The 27,217-nt window shown below is 41.2% G+C and overlaps 1 protein-coding gene across 1 annotated transcript; it reads right to left on the bottom strand.

The window, feature by feature from the left end:
• Positions 1-948: 948 nt before the first annotated feature.
• Positions 949-24,110, bottom strand: ILKAP (ILK associated serine/threonine phosphatase). Its single transcript, XM_021712166.1, has 12 exons — positions 24,077-24,110; positions 21,459-21,524; positions 20,928-20,984; positions 18,494-18,613; positions 17,070-17,196; positions 14,257-14,363; positions 13,733-13,826; positions 13,367-13,454; positions 11,773-11,894; positions 3,773-3,892; positions 1,483-1,564; positions 949-1,225 (listed from the first exon to the last, which is right to left on the bottom strand). Exons 1-12 carry the CDS (start codon positions 24,108-24,110, stop codon positions 1,085-1,087), a joined length of 1,158 nt encoding a protein of 385 aa, XP_021567841.1. The 3' UTR covers positions 949-1,084.
• Positions 24,111-27,217: the final 3,107 nt, after the last annotated feature.

Below are 27,217 nucleotides of genomic sequence, written 5' to 3'. Positions count from 1 at the left end.
ACTCACAGAATGTCTAGGTGATAAGACCGTGTTTGCTGGGTGGGGCCCAGTGAACATGACAAAACTGACTCTGAAAAGGCAAACTTTTAGAATCTTACATCATCCCAAGCTAAACATATACACAAAAGGATCTAAGAGCTACCCTACTAAAAACGAACTACTGTCATAATAATGACATGCCTTCTGTATTAATAAGTGCTTGAAAAGTATTTTAAACTTTGCTCTTCTAAGTAGGCTAAGTGTGCATGATTTTTATCCTTTTAGCATCTTTCACAGAATGGTCCCCCTTTGAGGTGTTATTGTAAAAGATCCACCTCAGTCCAGCATGGAGCCAATGGCTCACACATTCCTCAGACAGGAAGCTGAATTTTCAGAGGCCATGCAGTGGAGCAACCTGTTTGCTCAGACCAAAAAGATGCATGTTTGAGCCCAGGGATACACACTTGAGACCCATTAAACCCAGTCCTTCCACTGGATCGCACCTATTACCAATGGAAACAGAAGGGCAAATTCTGTATTGTTTCTGCAGGGTCTGATGGGCACATGACTCTACACGAGTAACCTCATATACTGGTCTATTTCCTAGCTAAGCCTGGGCTTGTACTATGTAATGTTTGGCAACACTATTTTTCTATGGAAAACTGAAAGGAACCAGAGGGTTCCAAAAACCCTGGTCTGGTCCTAGCCTTGTCTTTAACCATGACTGGTTAAAGATGAATCAATCTCCTCACTGCAAAATGCTACTTTCCCAACAAGGATCATCATGAGGCGAAAAGCATAGTAAGATGCCTGTGAACCACAAAATGTTCTACAACCAGCAGCTTGCAGGTCATTACAAGCCAGGCCAAGATGACTATCATGGTTTTAACAAGGAAACTCCAGAGCACATTCAAAAGCAAACACAACCTCAAAAGGGTTCCCAGTGTAATAAGAGTACTCAAGACTAGGAAAAAAAAAAAAAAAGAAACCTTTATTTACAACCATGGGAATCCCACAGGAGTACACAAAACACACAGAATGTGCACACACACAAAATGAACCTCTTAAGTCAATACCATGCGTGCTCCTGGCGGCGCACTGTTCCTCAGTGCCCTATCCGCACCACCATCACGGTGACATTGTCGGCTGAGCCCCGTTGCACTGCCTTGTTGGCCAGCCTGTTGCAGGCTGCTTCGTAGCGGGCATCAACAGCAGGCTTCCCTTCCCGGGACTGGATCTTCTCATCCTACCACACAACAAAGAGGCACAAATGAACAGAGTAGTCCTGTACTTTAGCACTCTCCTGAGACACTATTGCCAGGAGGAACTGCCCCGGTCTCCAACAAGGCTGGACAAACTGACCAGTGAGTCAGTGGGCAGCATTCACACTAAAAAAGAGCAAGACTGTCCCCACAACAGGGGTACATGGAATCTCGGACTTCTACTTCTCTAAAAACTAATGTGCAGTTGGAACAACCAGCATGCCCTTGTGAGATTTCTCACCTCGAGGCAGGATAAGATGAAGTTCACGGCTTCTTCTGGTGTAAAGACTTTGAAAAGCCCATCACAGGCCAGCAAAATGAACCTACAATACCAGGAAAAAATATAAATGGGTTTTAGCAGCAAACTTCTAAAAATAAAATGGCCTGGACATGGAGGTAATATAAATACTTGTCCAGCTGTCCAGAGGCTAAAAATTATATAAAACTTCTATGAAACAAAGGTTTAAACTACTTAAAAATATTTGTAGGTAGGATGTTACATATCAAATTGAGACTACCCTTCTCTTCACTAATTATAAGTAATATGAACTACCTTAAACATTAGGTGCTGCACATTCTTGGACAAACTTATTGAAAAATACTGAATAAAAATACTGGGTGTTATGGTAAATATACACTGAACTTATATCACCACATGCCTTGCACATTTTCCCACAGACATAAAGCTGAGATGAAGTGTGACCTCAGTGAAATGTACTTGAGCGCATATTGCACACCTGGGGGCTGTGTACAGGTCCAAGACCCAGGAAGAGATAATGGTCCACTTCCTCTTGTTTGAAAATGACATGCTCTCCCTTTCAGAATCAACCTCCTCCTCAAACTGCCTACCAACATATTTCTGAACATCAACAGACATGACAGTTCTGGTTCTCCTGGTAGCAGGGGGTAGAGGTGAGGGATGTTTCCCCACAGTTTCTATTTTTTTTATTTTTAATTTTTTTTAAGTTGGAGTCTCACTCTGTCACCTAGACTGGAATGCAGTGGCCGCTCCTGGCCACCACAGCCTCGACCTGCTGGGCTCTGGCGATCCTTCCGCCTCAGCCTTCCAAGTAGCTGGAACTACAGGCGCGCGCTACCACACCTGGCTAATTTTTGATTTATTGTAGAGAGGAGGTCTCACCAAGTTGCCCAGGCAGGTCTCGAACCCACGGGCTCAGGCAATCCACTCACCTCGCCCTCCCAAAGTGCTGGGATTACAGGCTGAGCCACCGAACCTGGCCACCACCCTTCATTTCTCATGTAATACCACAAATCTACACTCTTCTCTTTTGACTGGGCATTCATTCAACCAACAATTACTGAGCACATTGTCTGGGCTAAGAATGCAGTGAGGACTAATCTAAGACCCCTTCTGGTGTCTTGAGAGTCAGACCCTGAAAAACTAATCACACAGACCTGTGATTACAACTGAGGAAGGACACTATGAAAGCAGAGAGCACTGGGCAGATGGGGCCCAGGTCTAGTCTGGGGGCAGATGAGACTTTCCTGAAGCATTGTTTAGAAACCCAAAGGAGCTGCTGGAAACATGTCTGAAGACCCAAGGGAAGGTGAGAACATAGCACACTGAATGCAGGTGTGTAGAATGGGGGAACAATTTGAGAAAAGGCCAAGCAAGCCAATGCCAAAAAGGCATGTGCTCTTCACTCACAGCACTGATGACAGGACTCAGAGCTACGCCTTGAAGGACTACCCCTGGCTGCAGTATCACCGACCAATCTCTCTCACTTCCTTTATCAACTAGTCCTGTGAATCCTGTTTTCCTGAACTTTGCTTTTCTCAATCTTCTTCCTACTACTGCCTTAGTTCAGCCCTCACCATCACACCAGGACTACTGCTTCAGTTCCTATTAGGCCTCTTGGCTCCGTAATACCATTATTAACAATGAATCATTGAGGACTTCCCCTTGGCGAGCCAAGGTGCCTTACCATCAGGCATGCGAAATGAAAGATGAACTACTAAATGCTCAGTCTCTTTGTCTACCTACCTTGGCTGTTTTAAAACCCTCATGATTCTCTACCAATTATGAACTAAAATTCAATCTCCTTGGCATGAAATTGAGGGCCTTTCACAATCTGCTCCCAAAGTACCCTGTCATCAATTTCCCACCTCTTCCTGTCTTCCAAGCACCTGCCTGGCCATGCTTTCACAATGTCACATTTTTAATGCCTTAGTGTTTCCCTGCCAGGAAAGCCCTTCTCCTTTCTCCAACAAAGATACCCCTTCCCCAACTGCTAAAGCCTCCCAGAGCACTCTATACTCCTATGACGCAGTGGACTGCAACTGTCCATACCATGTGTGCTCCCCATCACTGCGGACCCCACTAGAGCAGAATCCTCATTCTGTTTATCTGTAACCTCTAGGGCCTAGCAAAGTATCTAAGATACTACTACGTCCCTTCAACCACATATACACTTTCCCTCCAACAAAGGTTTGATACAAATTGGAAGAACTAAGGAGGAGAAATAAAGCCATGTGTATGTACACTTGTGCCTTTGGCAAGGTTCTTTTACCTGTCATTGGGGGTCAGCTGGCAGCGTCTGATGTCAGGCACAGAAGTGACTCCGCAGCGCTTATACTGCCCATCCCCGATGGAGCGGGACACCTCCAACACACCCAAGACACGTCCATCCCTAAAATGAGGGGAGAAACATTTTCAGACTCCACCTGACAGATCAGGGTCCACAGTACTTAGAATAAGATCGTAAAAGCAGAAAATAGAAGTGAAAGATATAGACTGTGAAATCCACATTATTAACTGGTACTGACGTTTCTTCTTATTTTTTTTTCAAATCAGGGTCTCACTCTGTCACCCAGGCTGGAGTGCAGTGGCATGATCACAGCTCATGGTAGTCTTGACCTCCTGGGCTGAGGTGATCCTTCTGCCTCAGCCTGCCTCCTGAGTAGCTAGGACTACAGGCACGTGCCACCACATCTGGTTAATTTAAAAAAATCTTTTTTTTGTAGAAACAAGGTCTCCCTATATTGCCTAGGCTGGTCTTGAACTCCTGGGTTCAAGCAATCCTCCTGCCTCAGCCCCCCAAAGTGCTGGGATTACAGGTGTGAACCACTGGCCTGGCCAAGTCTGGCAGTGTTTTTCTATCTTAGAGCTCCTCAAGTGTTTCACACATGCAACCAGGGTTAAGAACAACCAAAAGAGAAGAATGTTTTGCATTTCAATCTAATGAGATTTGGAAAATAGCTGAAAGTGAATTGTGTATCACATCTCCTTTATTTCAGCTATAGGTATGATTTTCTTTTTTTTTTTTGAGTTGGAGTCTCACTCTGTCACCCAGACTGGAGTGCAATGGCTGCTCCCGGCCACCGCAGCCTCGACCTGCTAAGCTCCGGCGATCCTTCCACCTCAGCCTTCCAAGTAGCTGGAACTACAGGCGCACGCTACCACACCCGGCTATTTTTGATTTACAGTGGAGATGAGGTCTCGCTAAGTTGCCCAGGCAGGTCTTGAACCTGGGCTCAGGCACTCCACTCACCTCAGCCTCCCAAAGTGCTGGGATTACAGGCTGAGCCACCGAGCCCGGCCTATAGGTATGATTTAACATTATTATTAAATGGTAGTATTCTGCACAGCATTATACTTGTACCTATTCTATTTTTAGATGAGAGGATACAGAAGAGATGAGGAGGCGACCTACTAATGGAAAGAGATACCCAAGACAGAGTTCTACTACCAAGGAAAAATCATCTGGGGGAGTGTGCTGTCCCAAAGAACACTTCTGGTCCAGGTCTAGCGCTTAGTCACTGTGTGACCTTAGGCCCTCATCTGTAAAGCCAAGGAAGAGAATCCACACTTAACAAGGTGTATGAGGGCACTTGGCAAACACCAAAGCTGAGGATAGGTTTAGTACACTACAGAGCTCCCAAATCATGGAACAAGAAGCTTAGGAGATGCTGTGAAGATGAATGCACATAGGTGCACATGGTCAGAAATTCAGCCTGGTCACTGGCCCTTCCTTGTGTTCCACAGTTACCCTCAGTGGCTCACAGTTCAGTTTCCATAACAAAGATATGTCTTTTCTTCTCCCAAAGACTTCTGCTGACATCTGTAAAAAGCTGAGCAATCTTCTGGGATATGAATTATCAAAACAAACAGCAAAAGGAACCAGAGAGTGTAAAGAAGCCAAGCTAGGCAATGAAGATGGGTGTAGGGGTGCTCAGTTTTAAGAGTGCCAGTTTAGCCGGGCTTGGTGGCTCAGCCTGTAATCCCACACCTTTGGGAGGCTGAGGTGAGTAGATTGCCTGCGCCCGCGGGTTCAAGACCCGCCTGGGCAACTTGGCAAGACCTCATCTCTACAATAAATAAAAAATGAGCCAGGCGTGGTAGCGCATGCCTGTAGTTCCAGCTACTTGGAAGGCTGAGGCAGGAAGGATAGCCGGTGCCTAGCAGGTCGAGGCTGCGGTGGCCGGAAGCCACCACTGCACTCCAGTCTGGGTAACAGAGTGAGACTCCAACTCAAAAAAAAAAGAGTGCCAGTTTAGGAAGCAGGTTGAGGTTTAAGTCCTATGAGAAGTCATCAAAATGCCTCTTCTGTGACCAAGTGACTAGACAGATGCCTAAATGTGTATTCCCCCATCTCAGTCATAAACCCAACCTATTTAACAAGATTTTTTTTTTAATTGGAAGTTTATTTAGAAAGTAAATGAGAGAGAGAGAGAGAGAGAGAGAGAGAGAGAGAGAGAGAGAGAGAGAGAGGATATTCACCTTCTCAGGTTCAAAGAACATGTGGCCAGAGTTTAGTAAAGCAATGGCCTTCAACAAGATTAAGTGTGCAATGACCACCTCTGCAATGGCAGGTCCCAGAAGACTGAGTTACTACCAGCAACTTCTGGTACAGCACAACACAGTACAGAAAACATGGAACAACTCCAAAATCTAATGGAGAATACTAGGAGCAGCACAGGTGCTGCCATCTCTCATTCCTGTTTACTAAGCAAAGTACCACACAGTAAAAATCTTACACTCATCGAACTACAGGAATAACAAGAGAAAGCAACAATGGACAGAACTATGGAACCAGGAAAATCCACTTCTATTTCAGAAAACATTTTTATTATGACATGGCAAGCCGGCCTGGTACTCTGTTTACACCCAATGCAACGTCCTCCAGACGATGTGCACATGCAAACACCACTCAGATCAACAGAGGATACTCAGAGTCCCAACCCTGAGATCAAGCACAGGGGTAAATCCACATACACTTCAGGAACTGTTGGTACAAGTTCAAAGGACCACCATGGACAAGGCTTGTCAAGACTCAGCCCCAGCAGTCCCACAGGCTTTGCATTTCACAGTCTGCTTTATCTATTTTACTATAACTTTTTTTTTTTTTTAAAGGGATGGGGTCTGGCTATGTTGCCCAGGCTGCAGTGCAGTGGTCATGACAGGTGCAATTATAGCATGCTACAGCCTTACTTCCTGGACTGAAGCAATCCTCCTGCCTCAGCCTCCCAAGTAGCCGGGACTACAGGCACACACCACCACACAGAGCAAACGCTTTCTGATATATACTCTATTGGTGTTCATTTCTTAGAATGCCTACATTACTCTGGACACAACAGAAAGCTGTGTTTCACAGCAGGTTCTCTCCCCAACAAACTGCTGAAAGTTCATTCGCCTTCCCCTACCCTCAAAGTTTCTTCCCCCATAATTAGAATGCTTAGGAGAAAGTGGCTTTTAAGTCTCAGCCTACCAAGCCAATCTTCCTGTCCCTTGGTACCAGCCCTCATTAGGACTGTGTCCTGACCTTAGGCACTCCCAGTTTTTGCTTTGTGCTGTTTTATCTGTTTTCCATTTGCCAACAGAAAACTGTTTTCCTATCAATGGGTACACTGTTCAACAGAGTCCTCTAATCTTGGGTATTGTGCTGCTATTTTCTGTTTCAGGTTTTTCTTAATAATCAGAGAGAAAGAGAGATGCAGTCTCTGAGACCTCCTACTACTTGTGGGTTAAAGGCTAATCTGGCTGCTAAGAGAAGCTAGAGACTGCTTGGACTTCAGCTCCTGTAACATGTCAGTAAAAGTAGGACACAGTTGGTCTTAATAGACTACCCACAACTGATGCTTGCAAAGCTAAGGCAGTAAGTGGAAGCTCTATGTTCTGACCATCCAAAGAAGGGCAGATGCCCACATCCAATGTATTAATATGTGTACACTACAGATAACTGACAGCATGATTCCGAATTGTTTCTTTTAGTTATGACAGACCTGCAACCGACCAAGTTCTAGGTACAGATTACTAATATACTTAAATCTAAATGCTAGCCGGGCTCGGTGGCTCAGCCTGTAATCCTGCGCCTTTGGGAGGCTGAGGTGAGTGGATTGCATGAGCCCGCAGGTTCAAGACCCGCCTGGGCAGTGAGACTTCATCTCTACAATAAATCAAAAAAATCAGCCGGGCGTGGTAGCGTACGCCTGTAATTCCAGCTACTCAGAAGTCTGAGGTGGAAGGATCGCCAGAGCCCAGTGGGTCAAGGCTGTGGTGGCCAAGAGTGGCCACTGCACTCCAGTCTGGGCGATGGAGTGAAACTCCAACTTAAAAAAAAAAAAATCTAAATGCTATTTGTAAACTTCCCCCCAGTTCAGTTGCCTTCCTTGTAAAATAAAAACAAAACTGTCTTTACCTTCTTAGAGAAATTCACGGCTACATAACTACCTTTAGTATAAGAAAGTAAAAAAACAAAACAACACACACACACAGATTTACTTACTTTTCTAAGAAACACTGGAAAGAATCAACGAATAGGGTGAAGGAAACAAAGATAAATGCATGATATCTCCAAATATGTCTTTTCACTCAATTTAGATTTTGAACTATGAATGGGAGTTTCTCACTTTTTTCACTGTGGTAAAAAATACATAAATTTTACCATCTTAACCATTTTCAAGTATACAGTTCAGTAGCATTAAATACATTCACAGTGTTGTACAAACCATCACCACGATCTATCCCCAGAACTTTTTCATTTTCCCAAATAGAGACACTGTTAAAATCCCATTAAAATCTAATCTCTTGGCCAGGTTCGGTGGCTCAGCCTATAATCCCAGCACTTTGGGAGGCAGAGGCGGGAGGACTGCTTTAGGCCAGGAGTTCAAGACCAGCCTGGCCAAGAAAGCATGACCCTATCAATACAAATAAAACAGAACAATTAGCTGACAATGGTGATGCAGGAGCTGAGGCGGGAGCATCATTTGAGTCCAGGAATTTGAGGCTGCAATGAGCCATGATTGTGCCATTACACTCCAGCCTGGGCAACAGAGTGAAACCCTGTCTCCAAAAAAACCCTAATCATTTTGTTACTATGATTTTGTAACTATTTTGACAAATAAATATACTGTTATTAGGAGCCAAGGTTTTCAGTCTAAGAGAAAGGAGCTATAAGTATTAAGTCAAAGAAGAGAAAACCCTGTAAAGTTAAATCCCTGTAATGCTAAATGAGAGTAAGAAATAGCAATCTAAGCTCATGTTTTAAAATGCAACGGGTTTCCAAGCCTGCTTGTCCTTCAGTGGACTTAGAATTGAAGATACTCCAGATGAAATGAGCAATCTCAGCACATGGATTCTGGTTCTTAAAGATTACTGTAAACGTATGACAAGGACACAGCCTAAAGGAGCCTCCACTGGCTATATCTTTGGTAAAGCAGGCAGCAGAAAATAACCCATCTATGACTACAATTAACATAACACACTGAATAAATAAAGTTCACTGGCACACAGTGATTCACAGGGTAATGAAGGAGGGAAAGAAGCAAAGCAGTGAAAGGAAAAACACTAATATCCACAACTGCAAGTGACTATCTGACTTTGCAAATTGGTAATTCAAGAAAATGACATTTACCCTGCTTTCTTAGAAGAAACTGTGTTCATCCCCTACTGATGATGAAAAACCTTTCTTTACAGAATGCCTGTTAATACATGTGGAAAAAATCACAGAATATGAAAATTAACTTTGACATCCCTAATGAAATAATGATTCATGCCAAGGATCATTAAGGAATGCTAAGATCATCGGGAAACAGAGTATTCACAAAGTACCAAAGTACGTCTCCCTAGATTACCTGCTGATGACACAGGGAAACAAGGAGCCAAGTGCTAGAATTTAGCATCACTAATAGTGACATTATATGCCTACTGAAGTGAGGGACTATTGAGCATATAGCATCCTCCATAAAACGTTGCTAAAAACATTAAATGTGAACCTAAAGAAGGCTTTACACCTAACTTCCAGTTTACAGAAAATATATGGAAATGATACCATGAAAAAAAACACAAATTCTGAACATTGGTGACTCTATACAACTGCTGGCATATATCATGGTTCAAAGTAAGAAATACAAGTCCAAGGTAAACATGAATGCTGACTGGACCCTAGTTTGAAACAAAGATGTTTTGTGGATTGAGGAAATATGAATACAGAATGAATACGGATAGGATATTAGATAATCTAATATAACCTAAAGAGTATTACTGTTGTTAGTATGAAAATGATCACTGATTATGTCTAGACTATCCTTATTTTCAGGAGATACATGCTGAAGTATTTAGGGTGTTATGTCATAATGTATGCAACTTTCAAATAGTTCAGCCTGACGCACACATACAGACAAAGCAACAATGACAAAATGTTCACTGCTGAATCTGGGTGACTGATAATCCCAGCACTTTGGGAGGTGGAGATGAGAGTATTACCTAAACCCAGGGGTTCGAGACCAGCCAGGACAACTTGGCGAGACTCATCTCTAAAATAAATAAATAAAATAGCCAGGGGTGGTAGCGCATGCCCATAGTTTCAGCTAGTTGGAAGGCTAAGGCTAAAGCTGCAGTTGTGGGGAGGAGCTAGCCCTGGCCTCAGGTGGAAGAGCAGGTAATAGGGCCCTGCTATTCAGGGACAGAGAGCCACTGCCCAACTCTTAGCTTCCAGCCTCACTTCTCTGAAATAAAGGGTACACCCAAGCTCACACTGTTAAATTGTATCTCTAAGGCATCTGAACATTGTCTGAATTAAGTGAGGACTGGGAAATAGAAAGCAACTGCAACCCAGCTGGCCTCACTTTCAGTCACAGGACTGTCAATACAAAAATCCTTAGGAGGAGTTCAGGCAAAAGAAGAATTTAAAAGTTATTTTAAAAAGGTAGAAGATGAAGCCGGGTTCAGTGGCTCAGCCTGTAATCCCACGCCTTGAGAGGCTGAGGTGAGTGGATTGCCTGAGCCCGCGGGTTTGAGACCCGCTTAGGCAACTTGATGAGACCTCATCTCTACAATAAATCAAAAAATTAGCCAGGTGTGGTAGCATGCGCCTGTAGTTCCAGCTACTTGGAAGGCTGAGGCAGAAGGATCACTGGAGCCCAGCAGGTCGAGGCTGCGGTGGCTGGGAGTGGCCACTGCACTCCAGTCTGGGCGACGGAGTGAGACTCCAACTCAAAAAACAAAAACAAAAACAAAAGGTAGAAGATGTGATGCTGACATTCACGTTAGAGTCTTCCTCAGGCATTACCTTCTACAGTAGTCACCAGGACAGTAGTCACGGTGGCAAACATGGAGCAAACAGCTATGCCTGAGGTCTAAAACCAGGTCTACAATCCCATCACTGCTCATGTATGTAAACTGCATTAACCATGAATGAAATCATGTCTCACTAATCCAAGAGCTTTTGAACAAATGCTAATGGCTCTGACGCCTCTCTATAGAGACCTCCTAGCACCACTGACAGACTCAGTCTGGAGCAATAACAAAGACTTCCCTGAATAAAAGAGAAACTACACTTGAAAGGACAAATGCAGTCTTACACTGATAGATGACATCTGTCTTATCTCCAACAGAAAATAAAAGTTTAATAGTCATACTATACAATGAACAAGAAAATAATTCTGGTCAAATTCATAATGCAATGTCCTTGAAGGAGAATTTTCTAAAGTAAAGAAAACATGTAAGCTCCCTTTTAACTGCCTTGGAGAAATAGCAGATGATAAACCAGAGCAGACACATGGTTTACAAAAATTTAATGAGAGATGCAATGGAATTGCAGAAGACAGAGCCAGGAAAGACATGGTTCTCTGTGCCAGAGAAACTGTTCCCAAGAAGACCAGCAATAATGAGTACATACTACAAGTATGTCCTAATATGTTCTGTGTTAAGCAATTAGGTTTGCTTTCTGGAGAATTCACCTAAAACTGTCATGTATTCAGTGTGACAAGTGACAGTGTTCAGGAAACTTCCTAGAAACAGAGAAAGCATTGCAAATGGTGAACGTGAATTTGAGACAGATTTTATCCTTTTTCAAATTTAGGGAGGCAAATTTCTTATGCACATAATTTACTTTCACTTGGACATATGTAAAATCCTACAACAGTCATCCACCTATGGCATCAGTGTAGACCTCAGAATCTCATCATGCTGAAAACTGAGTAACATGGAAGTTCAACTCCTTGAAGGTCTTGGGAAGACATTTCTACAGCCAACAGCCCTCCTTCCCTACAGCTATCAGTCCCTTATTACCTGACATTTCCTCCAGCCTTCTGTATTCTCATTCGCTCTTCATACTGTGTTGGATTATGCTCTTTGCTGAGGCTTAAGGCCGCATGTTTTTGACTTTCTTCATTATAACGACATAAGATTGCCTGGGAAGATGGAGATTACAATAGTTATGAAATTCAATGAGACCAGTGTTTCACGGTAGCAGTTGAAGAAAGTTAACAATGGAGTTTCATATTCAGCCTCCTGCTGATAAACACAAGTTCAAAGAATCAAGCATCAAAGAACAGTTAAAGACACACCAGTTAGGAAGAGACACCTCCAGTTCTGGTCACAACTCTGGTGCAAACTTTGCTGGATGACTACAATCACTCACTCACTCTGGCCAGTGTCACATCTGTGACACGAAAGGGAGGCATTCAACCAGTATCAAGGTCCCTTTTGGCCTGGAGTCTACAAGGCTGAAGACATAAGTCTGTGTGTCTGTGGGAGGCAAAGAGGAGGGTGAGCGTTCCACATGCTGGTCAAGTCCTGAGCAGGACCTCCATATTGGTGTCTGTTTGTTTTCACTTCTACCAGGTTTACTGTCACTAGTAAAGTACGGGGGGAGGTGCCACAGGTTTACTATGTTTGTGTTACAGAGGAGGAAACCTGAGACCTAAAGGATAAAAGTAAAGTCATAAAGCGGAGCCAAGATTCAAATTTGGGTTTCACTCTTTTTTTCCAAGCTTCCTCCTGCCATTTTTGAAATCACACGGTTTAAACACATATGTGCTAGAGCCATCAGAGGATCACCAGAATATAAACTCTACCAGGCAGAGGCTGGTATCTGTTTTGTTCACTGATGTACCCCCAGTGCTTGGTATTTATTTCATAAATAATCACTCCAAAAGCATCAGGGATGAAGATGCTGCTTAAATGTGTGCAAGGTGTCACTTTGTTCCTGTGACTGCTGAAGGACTACAAAGGCTGGCTGAAAAAGTGGTAACAGAATTGTGCATACAGTCCTGACTCAGAGAAGGGCGGGAATGGAGGCAGCCTTCCAGAGCACTGCCTGCAGGGTTTATGTCACTCCCCACAATGGTCACCAGGAACACCCCGGGCTGTCTCCCTAAACCAGGTAGACTGGACTCTGTGGATGAATGGTACATCCCCCAGTACTTTTCTAGCTGTAGCTTTTGAGTTATTCTGAAATTGCAATGATTTCAAGAGGCAAGGGTTAATATTTTTCATTCATTCTGTCTGAGGTAAAGCAATAAAGTAAAATAATATTTAAGCTACTTGCATACTGATTAATCACACACACACACACACACACACACACACACACACACACACACACACACACAAAACCATGGGGGGAGAAAAGAAACAAAAAGGACCTGGGTTTAAAAGCAGTAGTCTGTTATAGGGCAAGGTTTTCCCAGAGAACAAACTGCCTCTAGCTTAGCTACTATCTCCCTACCCAGAAGTTAAATACTGTGGAACACCTTGCAACCTCACAAGAAGAAAATTTCAACCCAGCCATCATCATTTTAATCTTATTCACCAGTATTTGCTAATTTTTCCCCCCATAAAATATATTGTCATCTAAATGGGTGGCTCCAGAGCCACATACCCGACTATCTCCGAGGTTGGCAATATAAAGAATGTTGTCTACAGCCAGAACACACGTGGCAGTGGACCCATCTTTCCAGGCAGGCTTCCTGGGGGAAGACACATCAGAAACACAGTCACCACTTTCAGCCTAGCACTTTGAGACTAATTTGCAGAGGTGAATGGGAAGTATGTTATACTTTAAAATGAACCATTTCCTTGATACTTACTTTCTTTGTGTTTTAGATTTAGCTAAAGGTTGTTAAGAGCTTACTCAGTGCTAGGCACTTTTCAGATAGTGAACATTAGTGTTAAACCACATCAGAAGACCTGAAATGCATTCAGGAAGACATTAGTGTCCACTCAAACTTCATGGAATTATACTTACTGGCTCGAAGCTTGTTTAAGGAACTCTTCATCAGTATGCTTAAAAGTATCCAAAAGGCATCTTTTCACTGTTTTCTCTACACTGATTACATCTCCTATTACAGAAGGGCCAAAAGAAAACAGCCTCTCAAAGGGGGGAAGATTATCCCCCTCCCAACATCATTTTGCTTTTGTAATTTTTGCACGTCAGTTGATTTCTAAGCATGACTAAGAACAATCTCTATTTCCTCACCTATAACACAGTACTATTTGAATTTGGCTTTTATTAGTTTCCCAGGTGAAAAGGCAAGATGCTCATTGTAACCAAAGACAATCCACAAAAGGTGCCCATCTTTCAAAGACATGAGAAATACCATCCTAAGCCACACCTACATGGCCACTATACCCTGATGCCTCAGCATCCACTTTTCTCAGCCCCATTCTTTTAAGAGTCTTCAGTGATTGTGAAAGCCAAAGTGACATACCTGTCTGATCCAAACAGCAAAAAACAAAATGAATATTAACTGATTTACTTCTCAGTCTCACCTTTAGGAAATTTCCTGATTAGGTTCTGATGCAAATTCTGTGCAGCAAATTTTGAGGCTCGAATCCCTCCATGTCCATCAAAAACAGCAAAATATGAAACCCGAGTACTGGAAGAATGAATTGAGAGTCAATGAAATTCTCACAGTAAAAGTCACACTTTGCCATTAAAGCTTTCAAATCTCACCTGAAAGAGTAAACATTAATAAGACAGAGGGCCAGGCACAGTGGCTCATACCCATAATCCTAGCACTTTGGGAGGCTGAGGCAGGATTGCATGAGCCCAGAAGTTCAAGACTAGCCTAGGCAAATAATGAGACTCGTCTCTACAAAAAATTTTTTAAAATTAGCTGGGTGAGGTTGCGTGCAAGTGAGGAGGAAAAAGAAAAAAAAAATAGCCAAGTATGGTGGCATACACCTATAGTCCCAGTTACCCAGGAGGCTGAGACAGAAGGATCACCTGAGCCTAGAAGGTCGAGGTTGCAGAGAGCCGTGATCATACCACAGCACTCCAGCCTGGGCAAAGGTGAGACCTCAACTCAAAAAAAAAAAGGGGGGGGGGCGGGGGGAGGCTGTAACATTAAGACAAACACTTAAGTTAACTTTCATGGACTTTTTTTTTTTTTTTTTAAGAGACAAGGTCTTGCTCTATCACCCAGAATGGAATGCAGTGGTATGATAAACTCCTGGGTTCATGTGATTATCCAGCCTCAGTCTTCCGAGCAGCTAGGACTACAGGTACACACCACCATGCCCGGCTGTTTTTATTTTTTGTAGAGATAGGATCTCACTATTTTGCCCAAGCTGGTCTTAAACTCTTAGCCTCAAGCAATTCTCCTGCCTTGGCTTCCCAAAGTGCTGTAATTACAATTACAGGCATAAGCCACCACACTCGGCCTTTTGGGGCATTTTAAATTTATGCTTGTTTTAAAAAGTGTAGATCTGTTAACTGAGTTTTCACTAATGATGAAAGTAAAATTCAGAACTTATTTACGATTTAAATCAGATCTGGCTTTAAGTATTAACAGATAAAGTTACTGACTCAAGACAGTTAAAAATATAGTCATGTATCAAGCAACAGCAGAGACACGTTCTGAAATATGTTTGGCAATTTTGTCATCATGTGAACATTATATGACTGTCATACTTAGAGAAACCAAGATGGTATGGCCTGTTACATGCTTTTGACTATATGGTATAGGTACTGCTCCTAGACTACAAAACTGTACAGCATGTTACTGTAGGCAGTAGTAATCTAATGATAAGTATTTGTGTATCTAAATATATCTAAACGTAGAAAAGATACAATAAAAAACATGATATTATAATCTTATGATACCACCATCATATATGCAGTCTACAGCTGACCTATTCGGCATATGATTGTATCTATAAAAGCAGAGGGGAAGAATCACTTCAAATAAACTATGAACAGTGTCTCATTTTTAAAGCCTATCTTACCACTTTTATTATTCCTCATTTAAGTTTTACCAGAAACCCACATATAAGGAATAAAAGACATCAAGTAAACTGTTTCAAGCAGGAAAAAAACAAAAATATTTGTGAGAAATGACATTTATTCTACAGAGCTGCCCTTTTTCCAAACGTTTTCATTCCTTTCCAGTTTAGGGCATGGCATCATGAGCCATGAGAAAATAAATCTTATCTGGTTTATAACTCAGAATCGTTATCTTACAGTCTAGTATTGTTAGGTATGATTTAGTGTTGCTTAGGCATGATTTAGTTTTTCCAATTAAATCTACCCCTAAAAGATCTGCCTTTCCGGGCTCTCCAGAAGTCCCTTTCCTGGCTTTGAATTCAGCAATTCCCAGCACACACAATCTTGGTGGACAAGGGCAGCATTACAACAATGAGTATACTTATCCTTGCTTCTGCACATGACCAGCTGCTCTGAAGCAGCCATCACTTCATCTTTTTTTTCCCACTTCATCTTTTTGATTAGGCTTCATCTATTGGACAAAAGCCACTGGCACAGATGGCTCCAGCACACTGTATATTAATAACCGACTGATATCAGTAAATGTATGTAATGCAAATATTATGAAATTCTGGAGTGTGGAAACTGTTAATATTATGTATTAATAATTATGTAATTTACATCATTATACATGTAATGTTATGTTAACAGTCAACTTAATGTCCTACCTCTGGTTGCTTTTTCTCCATTCCTAAAGGCTTATCCAGAAGAATTCATTTTAGTTTGCATAGCTGCAGGAAATTTTTCATTGTCTTTCTTTTCCTTGAAGTCATTTCAACTTTTTTGTTCTTTCTGGGCGCTGATTATCAGTACTAGTTCTCCTTGATCACCATTCATACTTTAATTAGTGACTTCCAACTCTATCTTCTAGGTCACAGAATAAAACCACTCTCTGTCAGAAGCTGCTCAGTTACTGGTGAGTAAATAACACGCCCTGAATATCCACAGCGTGGAGCACCAGTTACCATTTAGCAGGATTTCTCAACTGCAGCACTACTGACATCTCAGGCTGGACAGGTCTTTGTTGTGGGACTGCCCTGTATTTCTAAGATGTTTAGCAGTATTCCTGGCCTCTACTCACCAGATGCCTGTAACAACACCTTCCCCCAACCGTGACAACAAAAATGTCCTCAGATACTGACAAATGTTCCTTGGGGGGCAAAATCAGCCTTAGCTGAGAACCACTAATATAGAACCAAGCAATTCAAGTGACATTGTCAGTCTTTCTAGTAAATAACAACTAGACATACTCCAGAACTCCAGTCAAAACAGAGGAGAATTTAATGCCAAGAAGGCTTCCTGGAGCACAGACACTCACATGAGGGATGATGGGGGCCCACACTCCTCGGTGATGTCGTTCAGGATGACGTGGGCGTCCTGCATCTCCTCCCTCTCACCCTTCCGCTCTGCTACATAGCCTTTCAGACCAAAGATCACCGAAGAGGCTAAGGAAAAGAGAACAAAAAAGCCAATACAAAGCTGTGCCAGACCCTCTGGAAGCCCTAGTCCCAGAGCAAATGAGAGGGAACTATGGCTGTTTTACTCAGCAGTGTCCTAAAGATGCAAACAAACAAGCAATATCCCTCAAAGCATCTCCCCAGCCGCGAGTCTGTAACCAAAATCAGCGCACTGTTGTATAGGCTGGGCTGAGAGGGTAGACAGCAGGGCAGAGACATGAGAAAATAGCTAGTGAGCACAGAACAGCTCTGTCTGGGCTGTAAGTCAGCACCAGGGCAAGGCGATCTGCCATCCCACAAAAGTGGGATTCAAATCAGGAGAAGGGATCATGTGCAGATTGAGTCTTGTGATAATTTAATGAGGACAAAGATTCCTAATCTAGAGAAATACAAGTCAGCAGAGATTGTCCCAAATGCCCTGTTAGTTGTCCTGAAAATATGTATTTCCATGCTCAAGGCTAGTGGAGAATTTGAACAGACAGTAAGACCAGCTGCTTTTACTTCAAATGAGGACGGAAAGGATAAAGGATTCCACTGCAGGCCCAGAGATCCAGTTACATTTAATGGCTAGGCTAGTTTAAGCTCATTTTCTGCAACCAAGAGCCAGGCAAAAAATAAAATGATCACTTTTCGAAGAGCTGTCCTCTGAGAAACAACAAGTTAAACAGAAGATGTCTTCCCAGTAGAACTACAAGTGGGTCTTTTCACATACCTCCACCTGCATCATACAGCTTTCATTGAGGTAATATGGTAACTTGTAGCAAGAGACAAAGTAGTCTGGTGCAGTAAATGAAATCCACAGCTACTTCTCTTTAGTCAATACTTATAATTCTCTTCCCCACTAACTTTGACAAGTTACAAAACTTACTACAAACTTCAACTACTTTTTCCAGACTTAGGCTCTCCTGGGAAGCTGTCTACTAAGCCAAATCACAGAATTCAAAGCAAGAATCAACAGGTTGTGATCAAAGACCAGAAGTCACAGAGAGACTGGGTGGTCAGTAAACTAACAATTCATTGTGGAAAGAGAAAAACTACCTGTATTTTTTAACTCTTGAGGAACAAATGTAAGTTTCTTATCAAAGGTAGGGACAGATGAATATGAAAAGTAAAAGGACAGAGAAAGCACAGGTAAACTTGGAAATTATTTGCAAAAAAGGAACCATTACTCATTTCTTAAATATATACATAAAAAGAAAGTATAATTAGAAAGCTAGATTATTTTTGCTCTGGGTTGTTTTAGAATATAAAGTCTAATACATTTGGTTTCAAACTGTCTGAAAACCTTTACAAACTTTCTTTTCCACAAGCTCTTCACTGCCATTCTTCTCCTCCTCAGAGGTTTTTCTCTTTGCTCCTTTCCCTTCATTCTTTACCATCTGGGATACTGATGTGGCAAGAGAACCTAGAAATAAAGTAAAAGCCAGACAGAAACACAGCTGTAGACTGTTAGAAAAAGTCACTACCATACTAGGTTTTATCCCAGTGCCCAGATACAATGGTGACATTTCAGGCAAGGACTGGCAGACACAGACAGAGCCAGTAGTTGTGACTTAACAGGGGGTGGAGTTGAGGGGGCAGAAGAGGCATGCATGGGCTGTGTTGTGAATCCACAGTGGGAGAATACAAGATCTAGACACTGAGTCAAATCAACCCTGAAAGGATTTGTAATAGAAGCTTTTCAGTGATTAAAATACATGTACACATTTTTAGCCTGTGGCATATACATGATGTTTTATACCCATGAGCCCTTATTCATAAATAAGAAAGTTTTCAAAATCTGTAGGCAAACTAACATATCCTGAACAAGTTCCATAAAGTAATAAGTACCCAAAAAGGCTCAAAATAAGGTAAATGCCGGGTTCTGAGAACTGTAATCCTGAAAGGTAAAATAGGGTAGCTGCAACCATTCTCACTTGCAGAGGGATGGATATGTAGTCAAGGCCTAAGCTAAGAGGAAACCTGCGTTGTGTATGTGTTTGGAATTAGAAGAGTCTAGGTTCAAGAGGTGTGCAACTTAAAGGCAAGTTATTTAACCTTCTAGACTCAGTTTCTTCCTCTGTAACATCGTAAGAATACTGTCTTTTCTGAGAGTTGTTTGAAAATTGATGGGGACAAAGTATGTAAAGCATTGGTTGCAGTGCCTGCTATAGCAAATGTCCAATAACTGGCAGCTTCTGACTCTAAGTGTCCCCTGCATTTAGGTATAAAGTTAAACAATAGCTGGACACAGTAGCATGTGCCTGTATTCTCAGCTACTCAGGAGGCTGAAGCGGGAGGATCACTTGAGCCCAGGAGTTCATGATCAGCATGGGCAAAATAACAAAACCTCATCACTTAAAAAAAAAAAAAAGTATGCAACCATTTATCAACCTATTCTTTGCCAACCATTTCTGAATGCTGAGGAAAAAGTACAGAAAATGGTCCTGCCCTCAAGAGTAAATTTTTTGCACAAGGACATATTTCTGCAACAGTATAATACATATATGTCACCCCACATTACAAGCCAAATTTTAAAAAATCATAGATATTTCTAACAGAATTTCTCCCAAAGGAGTTGCCATCTCACCACTAGTGCCCTGTTGCTTACTGTTCGGGTTCTAGTTTTCTTGATGTGTATGTGAAAGTATCTTTCTTTCTTTTGAGTTCCAAAACAGAGAAAACTTTAAGCTTTTGCTATGACTTCTAAACAAATTACAGTATAGTACAGAATGAGGCCTATACATGAAACAGAATGAGACTTATTTTATGACCTAGTATATAACCAACTTTTGTAAATGGCCCCTGACTGCTTGAGAATGTGTTGTCTTCTCAAGAAATCTAAAACATTTGATGCAAGATTTTATATATATAAATCAAACTTGTTAGTAGCGGTATAGACCTTCCAGTTTATTGTCTTTGCCTTATGGATAACTAAGATAGCTATGCTGTATCTTAATTTCTTTTATTAAATATGTAAGAGCCTTGTTTGGACAAATTAATTTTCATTATAACTGAGTACTATCTTTATTGGGAAGGTTTCAGGCTACATTTTTAAGTATGAGAGTATTTTTGCTTAGGGGTCTACAACCCTGAAAACTTGAGAATTCTTATTTTAGATGATTGCAATACTTTTCTCAAATACAGAAATATACTAACATATGAAATGGAAAAGCCTTCACCCACACTGTTCTCTACACCATTTTCCCCTCAGTCCCCTTTAGCTCCCAAACTCCCCAACAGGAGAAACGCCACATAGGAAGTTCTCAGCAAGATGGAATAATAGATTTGTCATTATGAAAACAACGAGAATCTACTGTATTCTTCCGTTCTACTTAAATGAAGTTAAACATTTTCAGGAGCAGGTAGAGCCAATGCTAACAGGCAGGATACATTTGGATCTGTCAGGGACATAGTAAGGCAAATGAGAATAATAGACTCTGAATAGTTTCTTAAATGTTAATAACAAAGTTCAGAATAAATTATTGAGCTCTTAATTCTTAAAGTCAGTTCCAGCAGTTTGAGCTTCAAGAAATTAAAGATAAATAATCATCAAAAAGTACCTAACCTTTTTGCTTCCACTTGATGGATCCATTTAGTTTCAGTAAACCTTATGCTATATGACTTAATGTCATCCAAAATCCTGCTAAAACCTATATGCAAATTCCCCATGAAAACAAAATATTATGTATGTATTATTTCCATAATCACCTAGGATTTTTTTTCCCCCTACCACTTACCTGAATCACCACTGCTAGCAGGTGGGAGATCATCAAAAAGCAAAGGTCCCCCTGATCCTGAAACACAGCAGAACACTTAGTGAGCCCACAAAAAAATAATATAAGGCTTAAGTGTCAGAATCCATCCCACCAGGACACCTATGTAGGTTACTGAAATAAACTCAAAGCTCTTGCGTCAATCCAGTGGCAACTCATACCGCAGTGAATAATATCTTGAACCTATTTTAAAGTCCTATCATTTCTAAGGAAATAAAAATATGTCTTAAAAGTTAAATTTTATTTCAGCTAGTAAAATAAATACTGAAATGAACCAGAGAAAACTGCTCAATATTTTTATGCAGTACTTCTCAGGGCTAGCGACTAGCAGATTTTTCTGCCTTACCTGATGCCATGGATTCAAAACTTAAGACAGTCCAACACCTAAAACATCTGTGTGTTGAAAATGGGGGAAAGGGAAAAAGATTGAGACAACTACAATCCCAGGATGAGTAGAGACGTTGACACACACCTGGGAGAGCCTGAAGACTGTACCTGAGTCAGTACTGCTGGCTGGAGGGAGGTCATCAAAGAGCAGGGATCCTTTCTGAGATTCTTTCCCTAAAACACAGAAAATCTATTTAGAGAGCATATGATCATCATACAGGACAGCCTTTTCAAGGCGAAAATCATATGGTCTCCCCTGCTTTGAGAAAAGTTTATTATTTAGATTTAAATTTTATCCCTCCTGCTGGTCAAAATTTATTTTTGAAAAACAATTTTTTTTTTTTTTTTTTGAGTTGGAGTCTCACTCTGTTGCCCAGACTGGAGTGCAGTGGCCGCTCTTGGCCACTGCAGCCTCGACCTGCTGGGGCTCTGGCCATCCTTCCGCCTCAATATTTTCATAACAGTTTTTCAATATGAACATTTGTTTCCGATAGTTACAGTCAACATTAGAGCAATGACTGATGCCCCAACAGGGCCCCTGGGTATTTTGGGGAAAACAAGTATTTTTCTTTATAATTTCACTATTGAAAGCATTAAGCATTTTAAAATCCTTCTTTAAAAGAGAATGGGGGGGCCGATTCTAGATCAAAAAAACAATACTTCAGGATAGAAACTCAGAAATAGAGGAAAACTTCAAAACATACAGGTTTTTAAAAATCCTATTTCAATAACACTCTGTAAGGGAAGAAAATCTATTGTAACTTGGGTGTCCACTGCTGCAGCACAGTGCCTGATTCAAAAAACATCTATGGAAGAAATAAGGAGTTTCAGATAACTGAAGACAGCCTCAGGAGAAACCTCAGGAGAAACCCAAGAAAAACATTTATCAAAAAACAAAAAAACAAAAAACAACCTTAAATTTACATTCCAAAAGTGTACGTCTTAAATGTTTTATATGCCCAACTATCCCTTTCCACGTAAAATTTAACAGCTATTCCTTATTCTCTAGTTTTCCCCCAAAATTCGAGTAAGCTACTAAGTAGATGAACTGACACACAAGAATCTGGTGAAACAAAGGGCTGAAGATGAAAGTACGGACATTCACCTCCTATGAAGTTCAACACACTGACCAAACTCACAGGCTTCATTCTACCTCTTGTTCTTCGGAGTTCAAGTATAAAAGTATACTCATTTAAAACCCAACTCACCTAAAGAAATAAATTTATATCCCCCAACAGATCCATCCATATCATCTTTTGCCTACATGTAGAAATGAGCTGAGTATCAATTTTCTTCTTTTATAAAAATTTTAATTAAAATTTATAAGCTGAAAGGAGGAAAATTTCTTCTGGGGTATTTAGATCAAAAGCACCTAAAACATGTAAGAAATTCCTCAGTTAACAAAGAGTAATTCTTTTGCTCCTAATGCAAATTAGGAAAATGTACTCTAATTCCTCTAGATGACCCTAAACAAACTAAGGAATTGCAAATATTTTCATTTTTCTTACATAAAGATTCTATGGGAAATATATAAGCAGAAGCAGAAGGCCATTAAAAGATGCTCAGGATAACCATTTACTCAAAAAAAAAAAAAAAAATATAAATATATATATATATATTTGACTGGGACTCTCTCTGTCGCCCAGGTTGGAGTACAGTGGCACACTCACTGCCACCCTAGGGTTGACCTGCTGGGCACTGGCGATCCTTCTGCCTCAGCCTTCCAAGTTGCCAGAACTACAAGTACACGCTATCATACCTGGCTAATTTTTTATTTTATTTTAGAGACAAGGTCTCACCAAGCTGCCCAGGCTGGTCTCAAACCTGCAGGCTCAGGTAATCCACTCGCCTCGGCCTCCCAAAGTGCTGGGATTACAGGCTGAGTCACCGAGCCTGGCCCACTCAATATATTAATCTCCCTAAAAGAACCTAATATTCTGGAGCATGTCACTTCCAAAGGGAGCCCAAACTACACTGGGTCTAATAATCAAAATGCTCATTTTCCTAACAGACCCAAAACTGTATGGGATGATTCAGAACAATGACATTGCATTCAGTGGGGTCAAAGCTGAGAGTCTCAGGAGGGAAGATGATATCATAGGGAAGAAGCCAATCTGAAAAGTAATCATTCTTCCAATTATGCCAGATCACATTTTAATTTTCTAATTATCTGCCCATCTAAGTCAGGTCTTTCCATTGTGACTGTCAAATGGGGGAAGTCTTCTTTTACCCAGATAATAAATAAATTTTCAGTTCTTGCAAATGTTCCTCACAATACAATTTCCACTAGCCTGGTCTCTCTCCTTTGGCTACAACTCAGTCTTAGTGCCCAAAACTAAGCACTCATCCCCAGAAAATGGCCTACCTCCCAGTGCAGCATAGAATGAGCCTATCACCTTCTTTCTCACTCTGGAATACTATGATAGGTACTTCAATTAAACACAATGAGATCATCTTACATTTGACTGGTCAACTCAGAATGGCTTGTAAAAACGACAATACTTACTGCCTGTCTGGCACTATTCTAAGGGAACTACATATTTAACTCATTTAATCCTTAAAATAATCTTAGGAGGTAGATACTATTATTATTTACTGATGAAAAAAACTGAGGTACTGAGGTCAAATACCTGCCCAGGATCAGAGAACCAGTGAGTGGAGTGGTGTGGGGATTCAAACTCAGGCAGTCTAGTTTCCCTTGGCAAGGTGCTACACTGCCTCCACACATGGGCGCTCTTCTAGGAACTTCACAAAGATCATCTCGTTTTACCCATACAAGAATCTTACAATGACAATTCTGAGGCTCTATAAGATCTCTGAGATACCTTTTGCATCAACGAAAGGATCAAATTTAGAAGTTCGCATCTGAACTGAGTCGGAGTCTCACTTTGTTGCCCAGGCTGGAGTGCAGTGGCACGCTCACAGCCACCGCAGCCTCGACCTTCTGGGCTCATGCGATCCTTTCACCTCAGCCTTCCAAAGTAGCTGGAACTACAGGCACACACCACCATACCCGGCTAATTTTTTGATTTATTGTAGAGATGAAGTCTCACCAAGTTGCCCAGGCTGGTCTCGAACCCTGGGCTCATTCAATCCTATCACCTCTGCCTCCCAAAGTGCTGGAATTACAGGCATGAGCCACCACACCCAGCTGAATTTTTTTTTTAAACTCTGTACGTCATAGATAATATATAAGGAAACTTCAATTAGCCAAAATTTTACATTCTATTCCAAATAAATCGAAATTCAAGGCACTGGAGGCTACAATCCTTGGGAAAAGTGTGTCCTTGACCTAAAACCTTGGCAGAGCCTCTCCCCGAAAGTTTTAAATATAAAAACCCTAATAAAGAATGAAACAGGATTGAAAATGCCTTTTCATCACACTTAATCTCATCCAGAACTTTTTTTTTTTCCAGTTATCTACGTTCTAAAGTTAAGTCTATTGGAAGTGATACACTATGCTGAGATAAATACTCTTGGGTTGCTCACATTCCGATTAGCTAAAGGCTACTTTATACAATAAAGTAACAAAAAGTTTTTAAAATATTTTGCCTAAATTGTTTTTGTTGTTGTTTTTGGAGCTAGAGTCTCACTCTGTTGCCCAGGCTGGAGCGTAGTGGCACACTCATGGCCACCACAACCTCGACCTGCTGGGCTCAGGTGATCCTTCTGCCTCGCTTTCCAAGTAGCTGGAACCATAGGCATGTGTCACCATGCCCAGCTGATTTTTTGATTTACTGTAGAGTCGAGGCCTCACCATGCTGCCCAGGCTGGTCTCGAAACCCTGAGCTCAAGTAATCCTCTTGCCTCCCAAAGTGCTGGGATTACAGGCGTGAGCAGCCATGCCCAGCTATTTTTTTATACTTGAATTTTATTTTCAACTACAAAAGAAATATAGATACTTTCTAAATACCACAGAGGGATTATCAGAAAAGGAGGAAAGGGGCACCATACTCCAATCACAGTAAGTTTTAGCATAGACTTTCCACTTTTCTGAATGCCCACGTGCATGCACACATATATGTTTTAATTTTCAGAAGACATAATCATACTCTATACAATAATCCACATTTATCACTGTCCACATAACCTACTGTTCCATACTCCAAGTCAACACACCTGAGTCTAATTCATTCTCTAACACTATTACTCTATATGGGAAGCAACTCCACCCATTTGTCCAGTTCCCTTACTAAGGGACATTCAAGCTTTTTCCAGTTCTTCACGTGACAATGTCACAGTAAACAACTTGACATATGTAACCTAAGTCAATCTGCTAAACTGCTAGTTAAAGGGTATGAGTAGTTTAAATCTGATAGCAGTCAAAAGTTTCCCCCAAAGTTGTAATAACTTCCATTCCCAACACATTCTATGAGAATGTCTATTTCCCTGCACCTTCACCAGTATTTCCAATTGTTAATATGCTGGGTGAAAAAAAGGCCAGAGGTTTGACATTCCTTTCCTCAGTGACCAGGGAAGCAGGGCATAATTTCCTGTCAATGAGTGTTCTTCTCTAAACTGTTAGGACGCATCCCGTTTTTCTAATGGGTCATCTATCTTTCATTAATTTTGTGAGCCTTTCACTTACTAGAGATACTAATCCTTAGTATTGTATATTGCAATTATTTTCTCTCAGTTTGTCTTTTGTCTTCATGGTATCATATGTCCTGCAGAAATTCTACGTATGTATATATGTATGTATGTATGTATGTAATTTTGAGTCGGAGTCTCCCTTTGTCTTATGTATGTATGTATATATGTACTTAATTTTGTTGAGTCAGTCTCCCTCTGTCGCTCAGGCTGGAGTACAGTGGCATGCTCATAGCTCAAACAGTCTCAACCTGCTGGGCCCAGGCTATCCTTCCACCTCAGCCTCCCAAGTTGCTGGAACTACAGGCATGCACCACCATGTCCAGCTAATTTTAAAAAATTTATTGTAGAGACAAGGTCTTGCCAAGTTGCAGGCTGGTTTCAAACTCCTGGGCTCAAGCAATTCTCTCACCTAAGCCTCCCAAGGTGCTGAGATTACAGGTGTGAGTCACTGTGCCCAGCCAAGAAATTTTAAATTTATACATAATCAAATTCATTTTATTTTTGTATGACTTGAGTTGTTTCTTGCTTAACCCTGTAGTTTTACAATTAGTCTGTTTTCTTCTAATATCTTAATCTCTACCTTATGTTTAGATCTCCAATTATTTTTAAAGATGGTGTGCCAAGCAAATATTTATTTACTCCTTGACAGCTGACTGTCAGTTTTAAATATACTAACATAGCAACCAAATAAGTGGCAGAACTACTTTGCAAAACTGAAACCAAGTTACTGCTGAAGCAACTTTAAACCACTTGACACCTTTACATAACTTGTATGAATTGTCAAAAAATAAACTGTCAATCTTTTTTTTTTTTTTTTGAGTTGGGGTCTCACTCTGTTGCCCAAGCTGGAGTGCAATGGCATACTCACGGGCACTGCAACTTCAACCTGCTGGGTTCAGATGATTCTTCTGCATCAGTCTTTCTAGTTGTTGGAACTACAGGCACACACCACCACATCCAGCTAGTTTTATTTATTTATTGTAGAGATGAGGTCTTGCCAAATTGCCCAGGCTGGTCTCGAACCCCTGGGCTCAGGCAATCTTCTCACCTCTGCCTCCCAAAGTGCTGGGATTACAGGAACCAAGACATTAAGTCAGCACTTAATGGGTATGACACAGAAAATTTCCATTTCTGTTGGAACAAATATATAATTTAGGTATATATGTATTCATTATATTAATATTCTTATATATATTTAATATATAGTGCCAGCCGGGCTTGGTGGCTCATCCTGTAATCCCGCGCCTTTGGGAGGCTGAGGTGAGTGGATTGCC

The sequence above is a fragment of the Carlito syrichta genome, unplaced genomic scaffold (genome assembly GCF_000164805.1).
Source record: "Carlito syrichta isolate Samal-C Ts95f unplaced genomic scaffold, Tarsius_syrichta-2.0.1 Scaffold303113, whole genome shotgun sequence".
NCBI classification, from domain to species: domain Eukaryota; kingdom Metazoa; phylum Chordata; class Mammalia; order Primates; family Tarsiidae; genus Carlito; species Carlito syrichta.
Note: the sequence above shows the minus strand (reverse complement) of the source record. Positions and strands in the feature narration are given on the sequence as shown.

What these genes read in the sequence shown, in the direction of transcription:
- ILKAP (XM_021712166.1), bottom strand. Translation starts at nt 24,110, where the DNA reads ATGATCTTTGTGAAGTTCCTAGAAGAGCGCCCAT. An exon ending in TGCTAGCAGTGGTGATTCAG is followed by an intron (nt 18,614 to 20,927) that starts GTAAGTGGTAGG and finishes CTTTATTTCTAG; the next exon opens with GTTCTCTTGCCACATCAGTA. An exon ending in CTTAAACAAGCTTCGAGCCA is followed by an intron (nt 13,455 to 13,732) that starts GTAAGTATAATT and finishes GTCTTCCCCCAG; the next exon opens with GAAGCCTGCCTGGAAAGATG.